At 34.2% G+C, this 14316-nt stretch overlaps 7 protein-coding genes across 7 annotated transcripts; 5 read left to right on the top strand and 2 right to left on the bottom strand.

Annotated features, from left to right (window-relative positions):
- Positions 1–332: 332 nt before the first annotated feature.
- Tsp_07263 (conserved hypothetical protein) lies at positions 333–919 on the top strand (the record flags this gene model as incomplete). Its single annotated transcript, XM_003381542.1, has 2 exons — positions 333–470; positions 590–919. Coding segments are annotated over 2 exons (468 nt in total), but the record flags the coding sequence as incomplete, so codon positions are not given.
- A 3141-nt stretch (positions 920–4060) lies between these two features.
- Positions 4061–5365, top strand: Tsp_07264 (conserved hypothetical protein). Its single transcript, XM_003381541.1, has 4 exons — positions 4061–4213; positions 4570–4758; positions 4839–4975; positions 5287–5365. Exons 1-4 carry the CDS (start codon positions 4061–4063, stop codon positions 5306–5308), a joined length of 501 nt encoding a protein of 166 aa, XP_003381589.1. The 3' UTR covers positions 5309–5365.
- An 811-nt stretch (positions 5366–6176) lies between these two features.
- Tsp_07265 (hypothetical protein) lies at positions 6177–6943 on the bottom strand. The gene is made up of 2 exons (XM_003381540.1): positions 6711–6943; positions 6177–6330 (listed from the first exon to the last, which is right to left on the bottom strand). The coding sequence occupies exons 1-2, from the start codon at positions 6941–6943 to the stop codon at positions 6177–6179; spliced, it is 387 nt and encodes a 128-aa protein (XP_003381588.1).
- Positions 6944–7638: 695 nt separating this feature from the next.
- On the top strand, positions 7639–8112 carry Tsp_07266 (hypothetical protein). Its single transcript, XM_003381539.1, has 3 exons — positions 7639–7835; positions 7909–8002; positions 8032–8112. Exons 1-3 carry the CDS (start codon positions 7639–7641, stop codon positions 8110–8112), a joined length of 372 nt encoding a protein of 123 aa, XP_003381587.1.
- A 65-nt stretch (positions 8113–8177) lies between these two features.
- Positions 8178–9360, bottom strand: Tsp_07267 (conserved hypothetical protein). The gene is given in 8 exon segments (XM_003381538.1): positions 8178–8225; positions 8290–8377; positions 8403–8593; positions 8625–8792; positions 8803–8952; positions 8968–9114; positions 9238–9269; positions 9300–9360. The coding sequence occupies 8 exon segments, from the start codon at positions 9358–9360 to the stop codon at positions 8178–8180; spliced, it is 885 nt and encodes a 294-aa protein (XP_003381586.1).
- Positions 9361–10046: 686 nt separating this feature from the next.
- Tsp_07268 (prenyltransferase, UbiA family) lies at positions 10047–10424 on the top strand. Its single transcript, XM_003381537.1, has 2 exons — positions 10047–10165; positions 10202–10424. The coding sequence occupies exons 1-2, from the start codon at positions 10047–10049 to the stop codon at positions 10422–10424; spliced, it is 342 nt and encodes a 113-aa protein (XP_003381585.1).
- A 1995-nt stretch (positions 10425–12419) lies between these two features.
- On the top strand, positions 12420–14169 carry Tsp_07269 (synaptic glycoprotein SC2). The gene is made up of 9 exons (XM_003381536.1): positions 12420–12434; positions 12573–12606; positions 12864–12911; positions 12963–13069; positions 13129–13244; positions 13423–13528; positions 13618–13782; positions 13812–13986; positions 14042–14169. The coding sequence occupies exons 1-9, from the start codon at positions 12420–12422 to the stop codon at positions 14167–14169; spliced, it is 894 nt and encodes a 297-aa protein (XP_003381584.1).
- The last annotated feature ends 147 nt before the right edge of the window (positions 14170–14316 follow it).

The following is a 14316-nucleotide window of genomic DNA, read 5'->3' as shown; positions in this document are numbered from 1 at the left end:
ATTCTGTTTCATTGGATTTGACAGCACAGAAATGGATGCCATTTGATTGCACCCTTTTTGCATGAAAGGAAAGCCAATAGGACAACTGCGCAAAGGTCCAATAAATGAAATGAAATGAACGTTCAACAACAACATTAACAATGGAAACTCTTTTTAGAAACAATTTCATATTTCATAATTTATGTCAAAGTTCTTCTCAGTGAATCATTTATTTTCAGAAATTACAATGTTTTTACTGCATGAAACTGAAATAATAATAATGATCACTTTATTCATAACCTACTTTAAAGATAAGTTTAAACAATTTTGATTTAAAGTGATATTGTTTAAAGTGCAATATAGCCTGTATAAGTGATGTTCAAACAAAAGTTGTTCAGTCTTATCGCTCGTGTGGTCCATACCCTGTTCGACAATGGCGCGCTCTGCTCGTAGTTATAGTCGAAGTCGCAGTCGCAGTAGCACCCGACGAAGTATGAGTAGTCGCAGCGGTAGTCTTACCCGTCCTCGAAGACGTTCAATATCAAGAAGTCAAACCCCAAAGCGTTCTACTCATCAAATCGTGGTTCCATCATCAAGATTAAAATTGCAGAAAAGACCATCAGCTGTACAATTAGATGGAGATGAAGCTCCCTCAGAAATAATTTGCCCAACGTGTTTGCAGTCGTTGCGGTCACGTTCGAGATCAAAGAGTATTACAAGGAAGAAGAGCCCTGGCAAGAAAGTGGCCCGTAAAGTCGCAATGCGACAAAGATCTAAAAGTGGAGGAAAATCTCGTCGTAATAAGAAAAGAAGCGTGAAGGAATCCAATCAAAAAGCAGTTTTGATCAAGGCTAGTAAATCTCGTCGAAAGCGTTCTTCATTAAAATCAATTCCAAAACAGAAGCGGTATTCGTTGAGAAGTAGAGCTGTGGTTCGTTGATTTGCTTCACCGAAGATGAAGAATAATAATTTGATGATTTTCAAATAATTCGTAATTTTAACTTTATTTTATTTTCATTATTTATAATATAACTCTCAAATTTACGTTGCGTGTTTTGAATTCTTATATCGTATTGCTTTATTTTATTGTATTTTTTTAATTGAATAAAATTATATTATTAACTTATTTTGTGTTAATTAATTGCATTATTTTGTGCATAATATTGGATGAAGATATCCTTTTCAAAAATATCATTGTAACCTACTAAAACATTCTGCTTGTTATTTTGAATAGTGCATTATTCTCCGTTTTTGAATCGCAAGCCAATTAACTATCATTTTTTTCATAAGTAAGCATTGGAAAATGTCAGTGAAATTGCTTTATCCTGAAAATGGGAAAATATTGATAAATTTCATAACTTGTTTCATTGGATAATTTATTTACATTGTTATTTTCATGATTGTTCATTCTGAATTCTTTGTGTATCCAGTATTTCGTGCTTTACGATTAACATTTATTTCATCTTAATGAAATCAATTAATACCTTCAGTGTCACTTATTTGATATTGTTCTCAAATAATTGAATAGCTCATTATGTTTCTATTATAATGGATATTAAGAAATATTTTATTTGAGCTACTATGTGTCTTTCTCATTTGAAATTCCCATTCTCATTTTTTAAATTTAAATCTCATTTTAATTAATTTACACCTACAGAATTAGTTTGTGCAGTGAAATATACTTTAGCTGTCACTTCAATATTTTTTTATTTTTGTGGATGCTTTTTAAATTGCACGATAGGTATTTGTAATGTACCAGTATATGAAGCTGGTTGTACTTTTTGTTTGTAACTATTTATATTTTGGTACGCACTGGGATATAATTTAACCGTACTTTGAGCATAGCATGCAGTATGGCAGTTGCTTTTGGATAAAAAAAAGCTAAAATACTAAAAAGAAAAAAAAGCTAGAAAGCTTTTTTAGCTAAAAAGCTATCATTTTCATAATCTTCATCATATGTGTAACATATATTCCATGGAAATTTTGTTCAGAAGTGCAAGTGAAAACTGACGTTTACTGTTAATTCATTATTGCGGACTGCTTGTTTGAACTAAATGTCCGTTCATTTAAAGACTACAGATGCAAGAATGCTACATAACTACAATAAATTTTACAATAATTTACTTTCCATTGTTTTATTTATATTATTACTATATTTTATATGAAATGCTATATTCATTGTTTGAATAATCGCTATCTTTTGCTGTCGAAAACGGAACGATACTGCACTGAACAATACTTTCTTTGTTCGTTAAGAATTTGAGCTATTTCATCAGTTTGATGGATTGAATTCTTCCTGATTTGTTTAAGTCGACATTCGCTGTGTATTTAGTTGCATTTTGATTTGATTCAATTTTAGCTTGATAAATTTGATGCGCTTGAAAGGAAAGAAAAATTTCCACACAATGATGTTATAATAATGCTAACATTACCTTTCATAGTGTCGTATTATTATAATTCTTGAATGCAGTCAAATTCAATTCTTTCAGAATTTTTTTGAATTTTTCGTTTCACAATTCAATTATAATTTGAAACAGTAAATTATGCCCAAATAAAACTAAATTAAAGAAAGCACAAGACATGCTCAGTTTGACACTTCCTGAATTCAGTTTAAAATTCCATTTATTATTATCGAGAAATCCACATCTGCATAGAGACATATCTGCTAACAGTGAAGGAATAAGAGTAAAAATAATTTATAAGCGCAAAACTTTTTAGCAGGTCATTCTAAATTTGTATACTACATTGCATCTGAATGGTTGTTGAAACGTGTAAAGAGTTTAATTATTTGTATTCCATTAGATATCTTCCTTCATATATATATATATATTCTCTTCTTTGCTAACTTTTTTTGAAAATATCTCATCTAACTAAGGAAAGGTATTATTATAAATTAACAGTGCTGGTGAAATGTTGGACATCAGAACTCTATGCTTATGAAATTTGGATTATTCAATAATATTACACATATAACTCTCTCTTTATACAGAATCTTCATGGAACCAGTAGCTGCGGCATCACATAACCACTGCATTCTATTGTATGTTATTGAAATATAATGAAACTTTTAACTGTTTGTTTTAACTAATATTTATCGGGCATTTCACTATTACACTGCTGAGGAACGTTCAACTAGCAAATTTATTTTTTTGCTTCGTACTTTTGTAAAATTTATGAATAACTGAAACAAACAATCTGTTTCAAAAACATTCATAATTTGAGAATTGAAATTTTAATGCACATATTTCATAAACAAAATAAAATCAATAACGAACATTCTACATATTCAATTTTAATTTTGTGGGTAAACGCCATAATATGAAAAAATGCAAACCAAAGTGAAGAATTTGCATAAAATTTGAAGGATATTTCACTCAACGTTTGTCATTCATAAGTGCTTGAGCATTTTCAGATTTTATTCTCAATTCAATACACTTATTTTAATTAAAAATTGTTTCTTTTCAATTTCAACTTATAAAGAGTAAGCAATTAAATGCAAAGAAAGAAGGCAATTAAATAGCAAACGGTAAAGTAATGTAAACTGAAAACGCCTGATTTATTTATCAAAACACATTAGTTAATGATTTGGGGGTTACTCGAAGGCATTTATAAATCAATGGCTTCAATTATAAAAATGTCAGTTTTTAAAAGCAGTAGTATTTTACTGGATGTGCAAATATTTGGAAAATAAAATATCCAATACAGTAATATTTATTAATATTGATAAAAAATCTACAAAATAAGAATATAACTTATAAACAACCAAATCAGCTATCTTAAATGAAATGCAAGATATTCTTGTTAAGAATAAGCTTTTCATTTTTGAAAATAAATTTCATTGTAGAATAGTACTGATTTTCAAAAATATTTTTTAATTTCATTATTTCAAAGTTTCAGATACAAAAGAAGTAGAACAGCAAATTTTTTCTTCTTGAAAGAAGTAAATAATTCTTGAAAGAAAGGTAACAGATTTGAAAAATGCTCATAGAAATTGCAAATAACTCTACAGCCTATTCATATATTTACATAAATGATTTGAAATAAATTAAGAATGAGAAACTCAATTTCTTATTGACAAAGGATGTGTGTAATAGAAATGAATTTCTATATAAATGAGCTGCAAATTATGGAAGTCAGACCATATGAAAAATTCTTGAATTTAGCAACTATGAAACTGATTTGCTTTTTCGCGCTTGTCATTGCTACCAGTGCTCTAAGGATACCCAAGCAAACAGTAAGAAATACTTCTAAATTATACTTTAATTCGATAAAAATCAATTTAATAAAATTTCATTGCAAATTATAAAGTCGATCAACAAAAGAGAAATTTTATGTTTTTCACATCACAGTACATTCCTTACATAAGTGCAGCATAATATTATTATTAATGATAATGATAATAACAAATTAAATTAGCTCTAAATTTGCTTCATAAAACAAATTTCCTATTTAATTAAAATACATTTAAAATTTTCAAATTCCAGTTTGACTTAATTGGAACGCTTTTGCAAACAAAAATTTACCATGTACCTTATCATGACACTTTGTTTTAAATTCATTGTTCTTGAAAACATTCGAAAATATGTTTAGGCTCAAAAAAAAGATTATGATTTTAAAGCAGAAAAAAAAGCTGTCGTTGCAGAGCTAGATCAGCGCTTTGATGGCTACAGAGAGCATTGCTACCCTTTACCTGGTGATGGATGCAGATGTCAAGAAACAGAGAACGGTGCAAAAGTATCTAAGGAATATAAATCAGATTTCGAATGCAAAACAGAAGAGGTACTGCCAGATTTTATTAAGCATGAATTTAAATTTTTGAACATGCATTATAAAATTATAATCAAATATATTTTTTTCAGAAGCGTAAAAGACTCTGTGAAGACAAAGAATGTAAAAACGAATTTAAAAACATCAACAAATGCCAAACAAAGGAAAAATGCGACAAGGACAAATGGACACCATATGAAGCGTGTCTGAATAAATGCATGCAAATTCGGTTCGTTGGATTTCATACAGTTACACATTTAATTTATAAATTATTAATTTGTAAATTATAATTTTAAAAATAATTTTTAATCTATCTTATTTCAGTTACCGTAAATTATAACGCTGCTTCGAAAAAAATGAAATTCATAAAATTTAAATACAGAAAAGATACTTAATTTAAGCAAGTTTTAAGCAAAACTTAAAATGCTAAACAAGCAAAATGCATTGACTATACAAGTATTCATGTACATAGGAGAACTGCCTGTATTCATAAAAGTAATACACCAGACTATAAATAACACTAATTATTCATTTTTATAGCCCACTTCCAAGCAGCAAGTGAAAAAGTACACATCCATTTATCATATTTAAAATCTATTGTACTAATTGAATAAAATATTTTCAATGTAATACTGTCCATTCTGTGTGCAATGAAATCGCATTAAAAAATTAAACAGTTTTCAATAAAATACGTAAATTAATTTCCAAATCATATTACAATAACAACAAAATAAACGTTTGCTATATAACGAGGTATTATATTATAAAATTGTGGTTCTCACCATATTTCTGATCTTGCATTTCCCTGGTTCTAATAAAATTTTGCAAACTTTCTTATTTTATTGATAAAATTCTTTACTCATTTACAAGGCTAGAATTTGTTTTCATTTAATTGGATATTCAACTTTTGTCTTTCTAACACTTTCTGTAAGATCCATCAAGTTCAGAACAGATCGTTGTATTTAAGATTTAAGAAAAGCAGCCTGTACATATGGATAATGGTCGATTCAAAATACGACGTCTAAGCAAAACAACAGTTAGTGAATAGCTTTTATTCAAAAATTCGATATATGACATGGTACTTCAGGAAAAGTTATAAACACAGATCAAGAAGGTAGAGCCACATAAAGTTTGAATGTCTTGAGCACAAATCAAATAAAATGACGACATCAAAACGCAGGGAATCGCGCAATCACACATCATTGCACAAAACTAAGCTTTGCATTTAATTATACTGATCAAATGCATACTCTTCCAGAGTTTTTATGCAAATATCCAGCGTAAAAATAAGTTCAATTAAAGTGAAAAGTGCAACGAAGCCGCGTGCTGGTGACGGGAGAATCCGACAATTTTCTATAACCTCAATCTTCAGGAGTACCAGTGATAGCGTTGCACAGTGATCCACTAAACCATCCTGCTACACGGAGCATTCAAGTGCATCCCTGACAAATAATGCTTGTTACCGCATTAGGAAAGTCATCTCCTATATCAGTCCCAAGTTCATGGGTCTGGTCATTGCGCACGTGAACTCGCACATTCAGTAACTTGCACCCTCCGCGGTACCTGTCTTTATCAGAAGAGGACCTGTAAATTCAATGTGATTTCTGTCAAACGCCGCTGCTGGCCAGATTTGATTTTAAAATAATGGTAATTTTCATGAGATGCCTTAACGTTCCAAGAACCTGTGTTCCAATTTCCGCAGCCGTAGCATGCCGGCGTGACTGTTCGTTCAGTGCCTGCTGCAGCTTTCAATACGCATTCGTCGATTACACAACTTTGTCAGCCAAACATCCACTTCTCCCTGGGCTAAGCATGTTCTCAGGCAAAAATACAATCACAGCAATGGCATCATTTATAATCAGGCAACTGGATTGCCGCTGTCGACACCCGTAGGGCGTTCACCGCGCGCCTCCTCAATTATTGCGCGCGCTCAGGATCTCCCATATCGGTAGCGCTGATGGCACCTCGCCCAGTCGTCTATCGCGGACTGACGCTCTTCTCCTTTCAGATCCATTTCCAATTCGGCCTTGAGTACGTGTGACGCACGATACATCTCCTCCGTCATGGAGACCTGCTCCTCGATCTCGTAGATGTCGGCTGACCCTACGCACAACTCCTCGAGTTCTGCCAATAGTCGGTTCAACAGGCCCTTGTTAATGGCGAGCTTCTTAGATCTGGCCTTCGCAGCGGACGCCATAGTATTCACGATCCGTAGGTAGCTCGCTTCGAGCTACTCTGGCTCAGAGGACCAAAATGTTCACTGCAAAAGATGCCGTGAACTCTTCTGATAATCGGTAGTGGACAGTATGTTTTAAATCTAGCGGTGACTCAAGCTTGGAGAGTGCCGAACAAATACAAGATGCATAGGATTGGAGGGGGTATGAATAGAAGCGGCAAGTATTCGAGGAAATTTGATATTCGCGGTTCCGCTGGTAAACACTGTAAAATTACTTGGTTCACTTAAAACTACATGCAAATCGTCACTCATGAAACAAAGAAGAAGAACCAAACCGAAGTCAAGCACAGGAAAAAGACTGCAATCCGTTCATTCTCCCTTCCGGGAATCGGCTTTACTGAAAATAAGAAATCAACTGTCTATTCACTTTTGATTGATGACTGTTTTCAAATGACCGTTTCAGCCAATAAATCGCAAAGTGAAAGCAACTAGCATTTATCAACTGTCAGCTTAACAGCACAATGTTGTTCATGTTCAATCTTCCTTATAATTAATATTGTTGAATCAGCTGGTCAACAGTAGGGCATAGTTTTTATTCGTTCATTTGAAAATTTTCAAATAATGAACAATACAATTTATAAATCGCAATTAATCGAATACTTCGGTCAACTAAATTCATTTAGCTAAATGAGTTACTCCTTTTATTTTAGCTTTTCATGAGATATGAACGTAGTAAACAAAGCGTATCAATCGTTTCGTCTTTCAGAGACAATCGTAATTTTGTAACGAAAAGTCCAGCTGCGCTGAAACTTCGCCCAGTCTCACAGGATGTCGGTGGTGCAGTTATAAGTGCATCATATAACTTTTGTAATGTCTTTGGACGTTGTCCAACGGCTTCGAAGACAGCCATTTCGTTCTTGATAATTTTCATAATATCTTTGCCATGACAACTATCCATCAGGTCACATACTTTCTTCTTCCTGTAGCGTGCCGGCCTTTTTTTCCAGCTGTTGTCTGTTCTCTTCAGGGCGCTCTGATGTAACTGAGCGTGTGCTAGGCATTGCGTGTCAACAACAAGACGTAATATATATGATAGCTGTTTATTGAAGAGTAAATATGGCACAGAAAACAAACAAGAGGGTAATAAAGAGACAAATGACGGCAGTGACAACCAAGTCACGCAGCGATAAGATCGATTAACTGTTCCAAAGGTAGAAGAGAGGAAAACCAACCCCACTGTGCTAAGTGCTGATTTTCAGGTATTAGCTGGTATACGGTAGTTCTTATCCGTTGTTACCGTCATCTGAAATTTCAGATATAAACTAGTAGAAATGGGACATTTGTTACATTCCGATCAATGTATCAACTTGATCCGCTATACTTTTACTTATATCAGGATCGCTTTTTTCGCTACCGCTATCATCTGAATCCTTTATTTCTTCTTGGAACAGGAACCTGGATTTTGAACAGCCTATCAAACAGATCCTTCGCAGTAGCCTTTATGTCTCGTTTATTCGGTCGGGTTAGTATGCAATTTGAACTTGATGAGGAAACGTAGCTCGAAGGATTATCAAGGTAACACAATAAGCCGCAAAGAGATGCGTTTCTCCTTTCTTCTGTTCTATTCTTCATCGCATTGAACAACTTTTTGGCAATGTCGCTTCTTTGTTCCTTAAGATTTCGCAACAAAAAATTCAAGAACAGTTTCGGCTGTTGCTAATAAACAATCTTTTCTTCCAAGCGCATTGACGCACACTGCAACTGGCTCCAAAGCATTCATGATGTCAGATATTAAGGTTAGTTCCGTTTCATATAAGAAATTATCAACGTCTGACAAACTTTTCAAAGCACTTTTGACGCAGTCCTTCATCTCCAAAAACCTTCGCAATATTTGTTAACATAGAATTCCATCTGACGCGACTGTCCATTATCAGCGCTAAATTCTTCCCTAACATGTCTTCGCACATCTTTTGAAGACAATCATTTTTCACTGGTGATCGTTGAAAGGAACCAACAAATTCTGCGTACTTCTTTCACCATATTACTTCTGATAATCGATAGTGGACGGTATATTTTAAATCTAGCGGCGACTCAAGCTTGGAGAGTGCCGAACAAATACAAGATGCAAAAGATTGGAGGGAGTATGAATAGAAGCGGCAAGTATTCGAGGAAATTTGATATTCGCGGTTCCGCTGGAAAACACTGTAAAATTACTTGGTTCACTTAAAACTACATGCAAATCGTCACTCATGAAACAAAGAAGAAGAACCAAACCGAAGTCAAGCACAGGAAAAAGAAAAGTACTACACTGCAACCCGTTCATTCTCCCTTCCAGGAATCAGCTTTACTGAAAATAAGAAATCAACTGTCTATTCACTTTTGATTGATGACTGTTTCCAAATGACCGTTTCAGCCAATAAAGTAAAAGCAACTGGCATTTATCAACTGTCAGGTTAACAGCACAATGTTGTTCATGTTCAATCTTCCTTACAATTAATATTGTTGCATCAGCTGCTCAACACAGAAAAGTCCTTTGCTTCGAGCTATCACGCTTTATTAAGCGCATGCACAGTGCATTCGCGCGGCCCAGCACTTGAAGAAAGTTTCAAAATTTTAATCACTATTTTTAGACGAAAAATGAGACAGAATGAAAATATGAGAGTGACCTGGAGGCATGAAGTCCCTAGCTCGTATTGTGCTTGCTTGCCCGTTAGTCGATCTCAAACATGTGGCCAATAACGACTAGTTACTATTATATGCAAACGATGAACCACTCAAAATCTGCATAGAGATCCGATTAGATCTGCAGGCTCTATTTCAACAACCATCAACCTATTGCAAATTTCCTATAATTCTTTTCTTTCCAAAATGACTTAAATCCAAAACGAGAGACGCGAAAAATTTCTGACAAAAGCCTATGCACCCTATTTATAAAACTCATATAACAAGGCCGTATTTTGTCTAAATGGCGTTCCCTAAGCAAGGATTAAACGACCAGTAAGAAAAGATGGTGAAAATTGAGCCTGAATTCGACCATCCCCTTCGCCCATTCGAAATTAATTCTTCATATAATAAATTCCTCCGATGGGATTCGATCTAGGAGTTAATCGATCCCTAGGTCTCTATGGACCCCATGGATACTCCCATCGACCCCAAAACGTCGATATGGATCTCTTTAACTACCCCTGGTCTAGAGGCTCCGGACGACAGGAAGCTGAGCATAAATGATTCGGGCACCATGCTGTGATCTTTCTGATGTAACGCTTCACTGCAAAAGAGGAGAGCAGATGCAGTTGCTCCTCCGCTACTTGTGCTACAAACACGAAAACCGACGTGCGGTTTCACCGGCGCTACTTCTGCCATTCTCGGTCAGTTTCTGGAGACCGAAGTAGCTTCACGAACAAAACTCAGCGTTTGTGAAAACCACGCAAGCCCGTTCCACCACGTCCTCTCGTCCATTGTCCATTGCAAACCAGACTCACCAAGTGGCCGGCTCAACTAACTGCGATGTTTCCGAAAAACTGCTCAGAATCAAAATATTCAACGATTCACAGTGGATAAGATCCATGTCAGGGCGACTTCACTGTCCAACTAGTACGTCATCAACGATAACTGCACATCTAATGCCATTCGGATTGTTCTCACCAAGCGAGCCCAGATCAATGCTGCCATCAATTCCATCAGGGGCAGACTCTATTTCGAATCAGAGCGGCTGCTGCCAAGTTACCAAATGATCGATGATCTTTAGATTCCAAACGCAAGTAGATGGCGGTACCGTTTGCACTTCTGGAGGTATTTCCAAATGCCTGTACATCTAGGCTATCGAGCCTATTGTTCGGCATCATCATCAGGATCCTCTGAACTTCGAAATGATTAAACTCAATCATTTCTTCACTCCAGCACCATCAATGCGAACACAATTCGGGAGGCAGCGGATCATGCCATTTCAATCCTAGCTGCCAAACCAACTCACTGTAGACGGTGCAGTACAACAAAATCAATCGAAAATTTGCGCTACTGCACTGAAAAGGACAGCAACCAGGAGTCGGATGGAGCAAGAGCAGATCACACAAGCAAAGTTTTCATACACCAATGGGCGATCTTCCTCATGCATGTCTGACGATGCGGTCACCGTTTTGCTATCCCATTTCGATCTATCAAAAAGTGCCTCCAATAAGCATCTTCATCAGTTGCTCATTATCACAAGACAGTACAAAGTCGTCCACGACATGTTTCGGTGAATCTTGTCCACTTCACACGGCTTGATGCCAAATTCTCCAGTCAGAACCACAGCAATTTTCGCTTACGTATCAGCATGCCTACAGAAAGTAAACAATGATTTTCAAGGACCCAGAAAATAATATTTCTCTTAAAATGCTTCTTAAAGCAAACCAAATGAAAATCAGACATGACTTTTAATAGTAGGATGTGCTCAAACTGAGATTTTCTCATTTAGTTATTATAAAAGAATACACTACACTGCAAAAAGATCAATTTTATGAAGTTGTCCTTTTCGAAGTACATAATATGCAATTACACCAAATCTATTTTTATAAGCAGTTGTGTGAATGAAATGGAAATTATTTTTTAATTGTTATTTAAACATGTTATTTTCTCAGAAGGAAATAATACTACAATTTATACTGTGTAGCCACCAGAAGAAAATGAACTTTTAAAAAATTCACTGATATTTCATAAAAAAATACTAGTTTTATGCTATTGGTTTTGTGTTAATTAAATACTTGAACTATTCTTTATTAGCTAAATAGAAAAGATATTCAACTGAAAAAATATATTGGTTTCTTAATGCGATACAAAATACTGATAAAACAGAATAAAATTTAGCAGATTAATACATTACCGTTAAGCAACGTGTACCTTTTCGCCACTATTAACCGATGGATCAGACTGCAATAGGCAACTTTCGATTCGATCACCGCCATCCGACGTCACCTTGCATCCTCTTTAACGGTTCGCAACCATTTGGAATAAAACAATCAACGTTCGTAGTGGACTTGAAAAATGTAAACTGATTCAAATAACAAACAATCAACGTGGCAAAAGACATTACGCGCAAACAAACCACAACCATTACAATGACAATGAACAGCCAACCCTCACTTTCTTTCTACTGTAGGTTTTCGCCGACACCTTTCGTGAAAATCAAGTGCAGTAGAACTGCTACAAGTACAGTCTATAAACTATTTACGTTTGCGATGCATCATAAGAAAGTTGAATTAATTAAAGCATTTTGGAATATTTAAATTATTTAAAAAGAAATATTAGTTAAATTATGAATTTTAATTTTTTTTCCATACTTAAATGATTGCATAATTTTGCAAAATGGAACTTTATTATCACATAACAGTATGACCTATTAATAAAAGACGTTGAAAGACGCATTTATTGAATTTCGCTTGCATTTTTGTGTTAATTGAATATTTTATCTTCTTTATACATATACTTTTATTTCAGTTTATATAAAGAATAGGAAAGAATGACTCTTGCAGAGGTAGGAATGTTAAAGTACGTTGCTGCATGAATTTGTTAAGCATTTTATGTCATAGATTGAAATTTATGATTGCCGTACTTTACGAATGATGCTCGTCTTGCGAAGTGTAAGTATTATTGTAATTTAATTATGATGTAGTTTTTATTAGCAGTGCTGAGTTCTTTAATTACTGGTTAGTTCATGCAATTTTTCATGGGGAGTGTAATAATGGAATGATAGAATTTGTTGAATGCATGTGTGCAAGGTGATATTTATTTTTGCTATTTTTATAAATTAATGAAATGTTATTTTAATTACGTAGAATTGAAATCTTTTAGCTTCCACTAACTGCCACCATATTGGATGTAAAGTTTGAAATTACAAGGAAAAGTACATGTTTTTTTGTCTTTTTTATTTTAAATTTGCGATTAATATATTATGTAATTTTAGAACCAGGGTTTGCTGTGGAAAGTCAGTCTCTTCGCTTGCAATCAACTGGTTAATTTAAGTTTTATTTTATTATTTGTATAATTATTTATGCTTTTATAGGAGGAAAAAATTTGAGCGATGAATGCCAATTAGATACATTGCCGAAAATTGACGGTAGAATACAACTGTATGTGAAAGACTTGGGTCCTCAGATTCAGTGGAAAACTGTAAATCTTGTTTCATACCTATTTATTGCATTAACATTTTAAATCAATTTTTTAATTAGGTTTTTTTATTGGAATACATCGGACCTTTGATAGTGTATCCGATGTTTTTCTTTCGACTGCCATTGATCTATGAATATCAGTATATTAATCAAATACCGACAAGTTGGGTAGTTAGGTTGGTAACTTTTATTTTTATGAATTTTACTGAATTCTGAATTTTGTTGATTTTCTTTTCTCAGCAAATATTTATCTTTCTTCGGTTATCAGTTTGTAGTGATGAATTGGTTTGTCATTTGTGACTTTCAAAGTTAAAGTTTTATTTTGATTTTCTGAACAATAGCAGCTTTTTACAGGTTAGCTTTGGGTTGCTGGACGTTGCACTATGTGAAGCGTGTTTGCGAAACGTTGTATGTTCACAAGTTTTCGCATTCTACCATGCCATTGCGAAATTTGTTTAAAGTTTGTCAATCACTTTTATATATTTGATGATCAGAAGTTCATGTAATTTTTATTGAATTTTATTTCTGTAATTCTTTCTTGTTTTGAAGAATTGCGCTTATTATTGGGGATTTGCTGCATTTGTCGGCTACCATGTCAATCATCCGTTTTATACAGAGCCGAAAGCTGCTATTGCTCTGATAGGATTGGTTGGTTTTCTGCTAGCTGAACTTGGCAACTATTCCATACATGCAGCGTTGAGCAATTTACGACCAGTTGGTATGTGAAATGTTTGTTTAACAAGGCTTGGGCGTTAAATTTGACCCTCGAAATATGTCATGCAGGTTCTAAAGAAAGGAAAATTCCCATGCCAACTGAAAATCCGTTTACATTGTTGTTCAATTTGGTCAGCGTTCCGAATTATACATACGAAATCATTGCTTGGTTTTGTTTCTCGATGATGACTCAGTGCTTGCCTGGTAAGAGAATTTTGTTTTCGATAATTTTTGTTTTATTCGTTCAAATTTCATTTAGCTCTTATATTCACCATATTGGGTGCAATACAAATGACAATCTGGGCATGTGCGAAACAAAAAGCATATAAACGTGAATTTCCCCATTATCCAGCAGAACGAAAAGCGATCATTCCATTTTTGATATGATTTGTCACATTTTTAAAGATAGTAGTCAGATCTCTGCACATGTAATTTTGCGTATATATTTTTTTTCGTTCTTCGGTCCTGAGTTTCGCTCACATTTCGTGCAAATGATGAGCTTGTTTTTCAATCTTTGCTATTTTTTCATTCGTC

This window comes from Trichinella spiralis (genome assembly GCF_000181795.1).
Source record: "Trichinella spiralis strain ISS 195 chromosome Unknown Scfld1, whole genome shotgun sequence".
In the NCBI taxonomy this organism is placed as follows: Eukaryota; Metazoa; Nematoda; class Enoplea; order Trichinellida; family Trichinellidae; genus Trichinella; species Trichinella spiralis.
The sequence above is the reverse complement of the archived record's forward strand: the minus strand, read 5'-3'. Positions and strand labels throughout refer to the sequence as shown.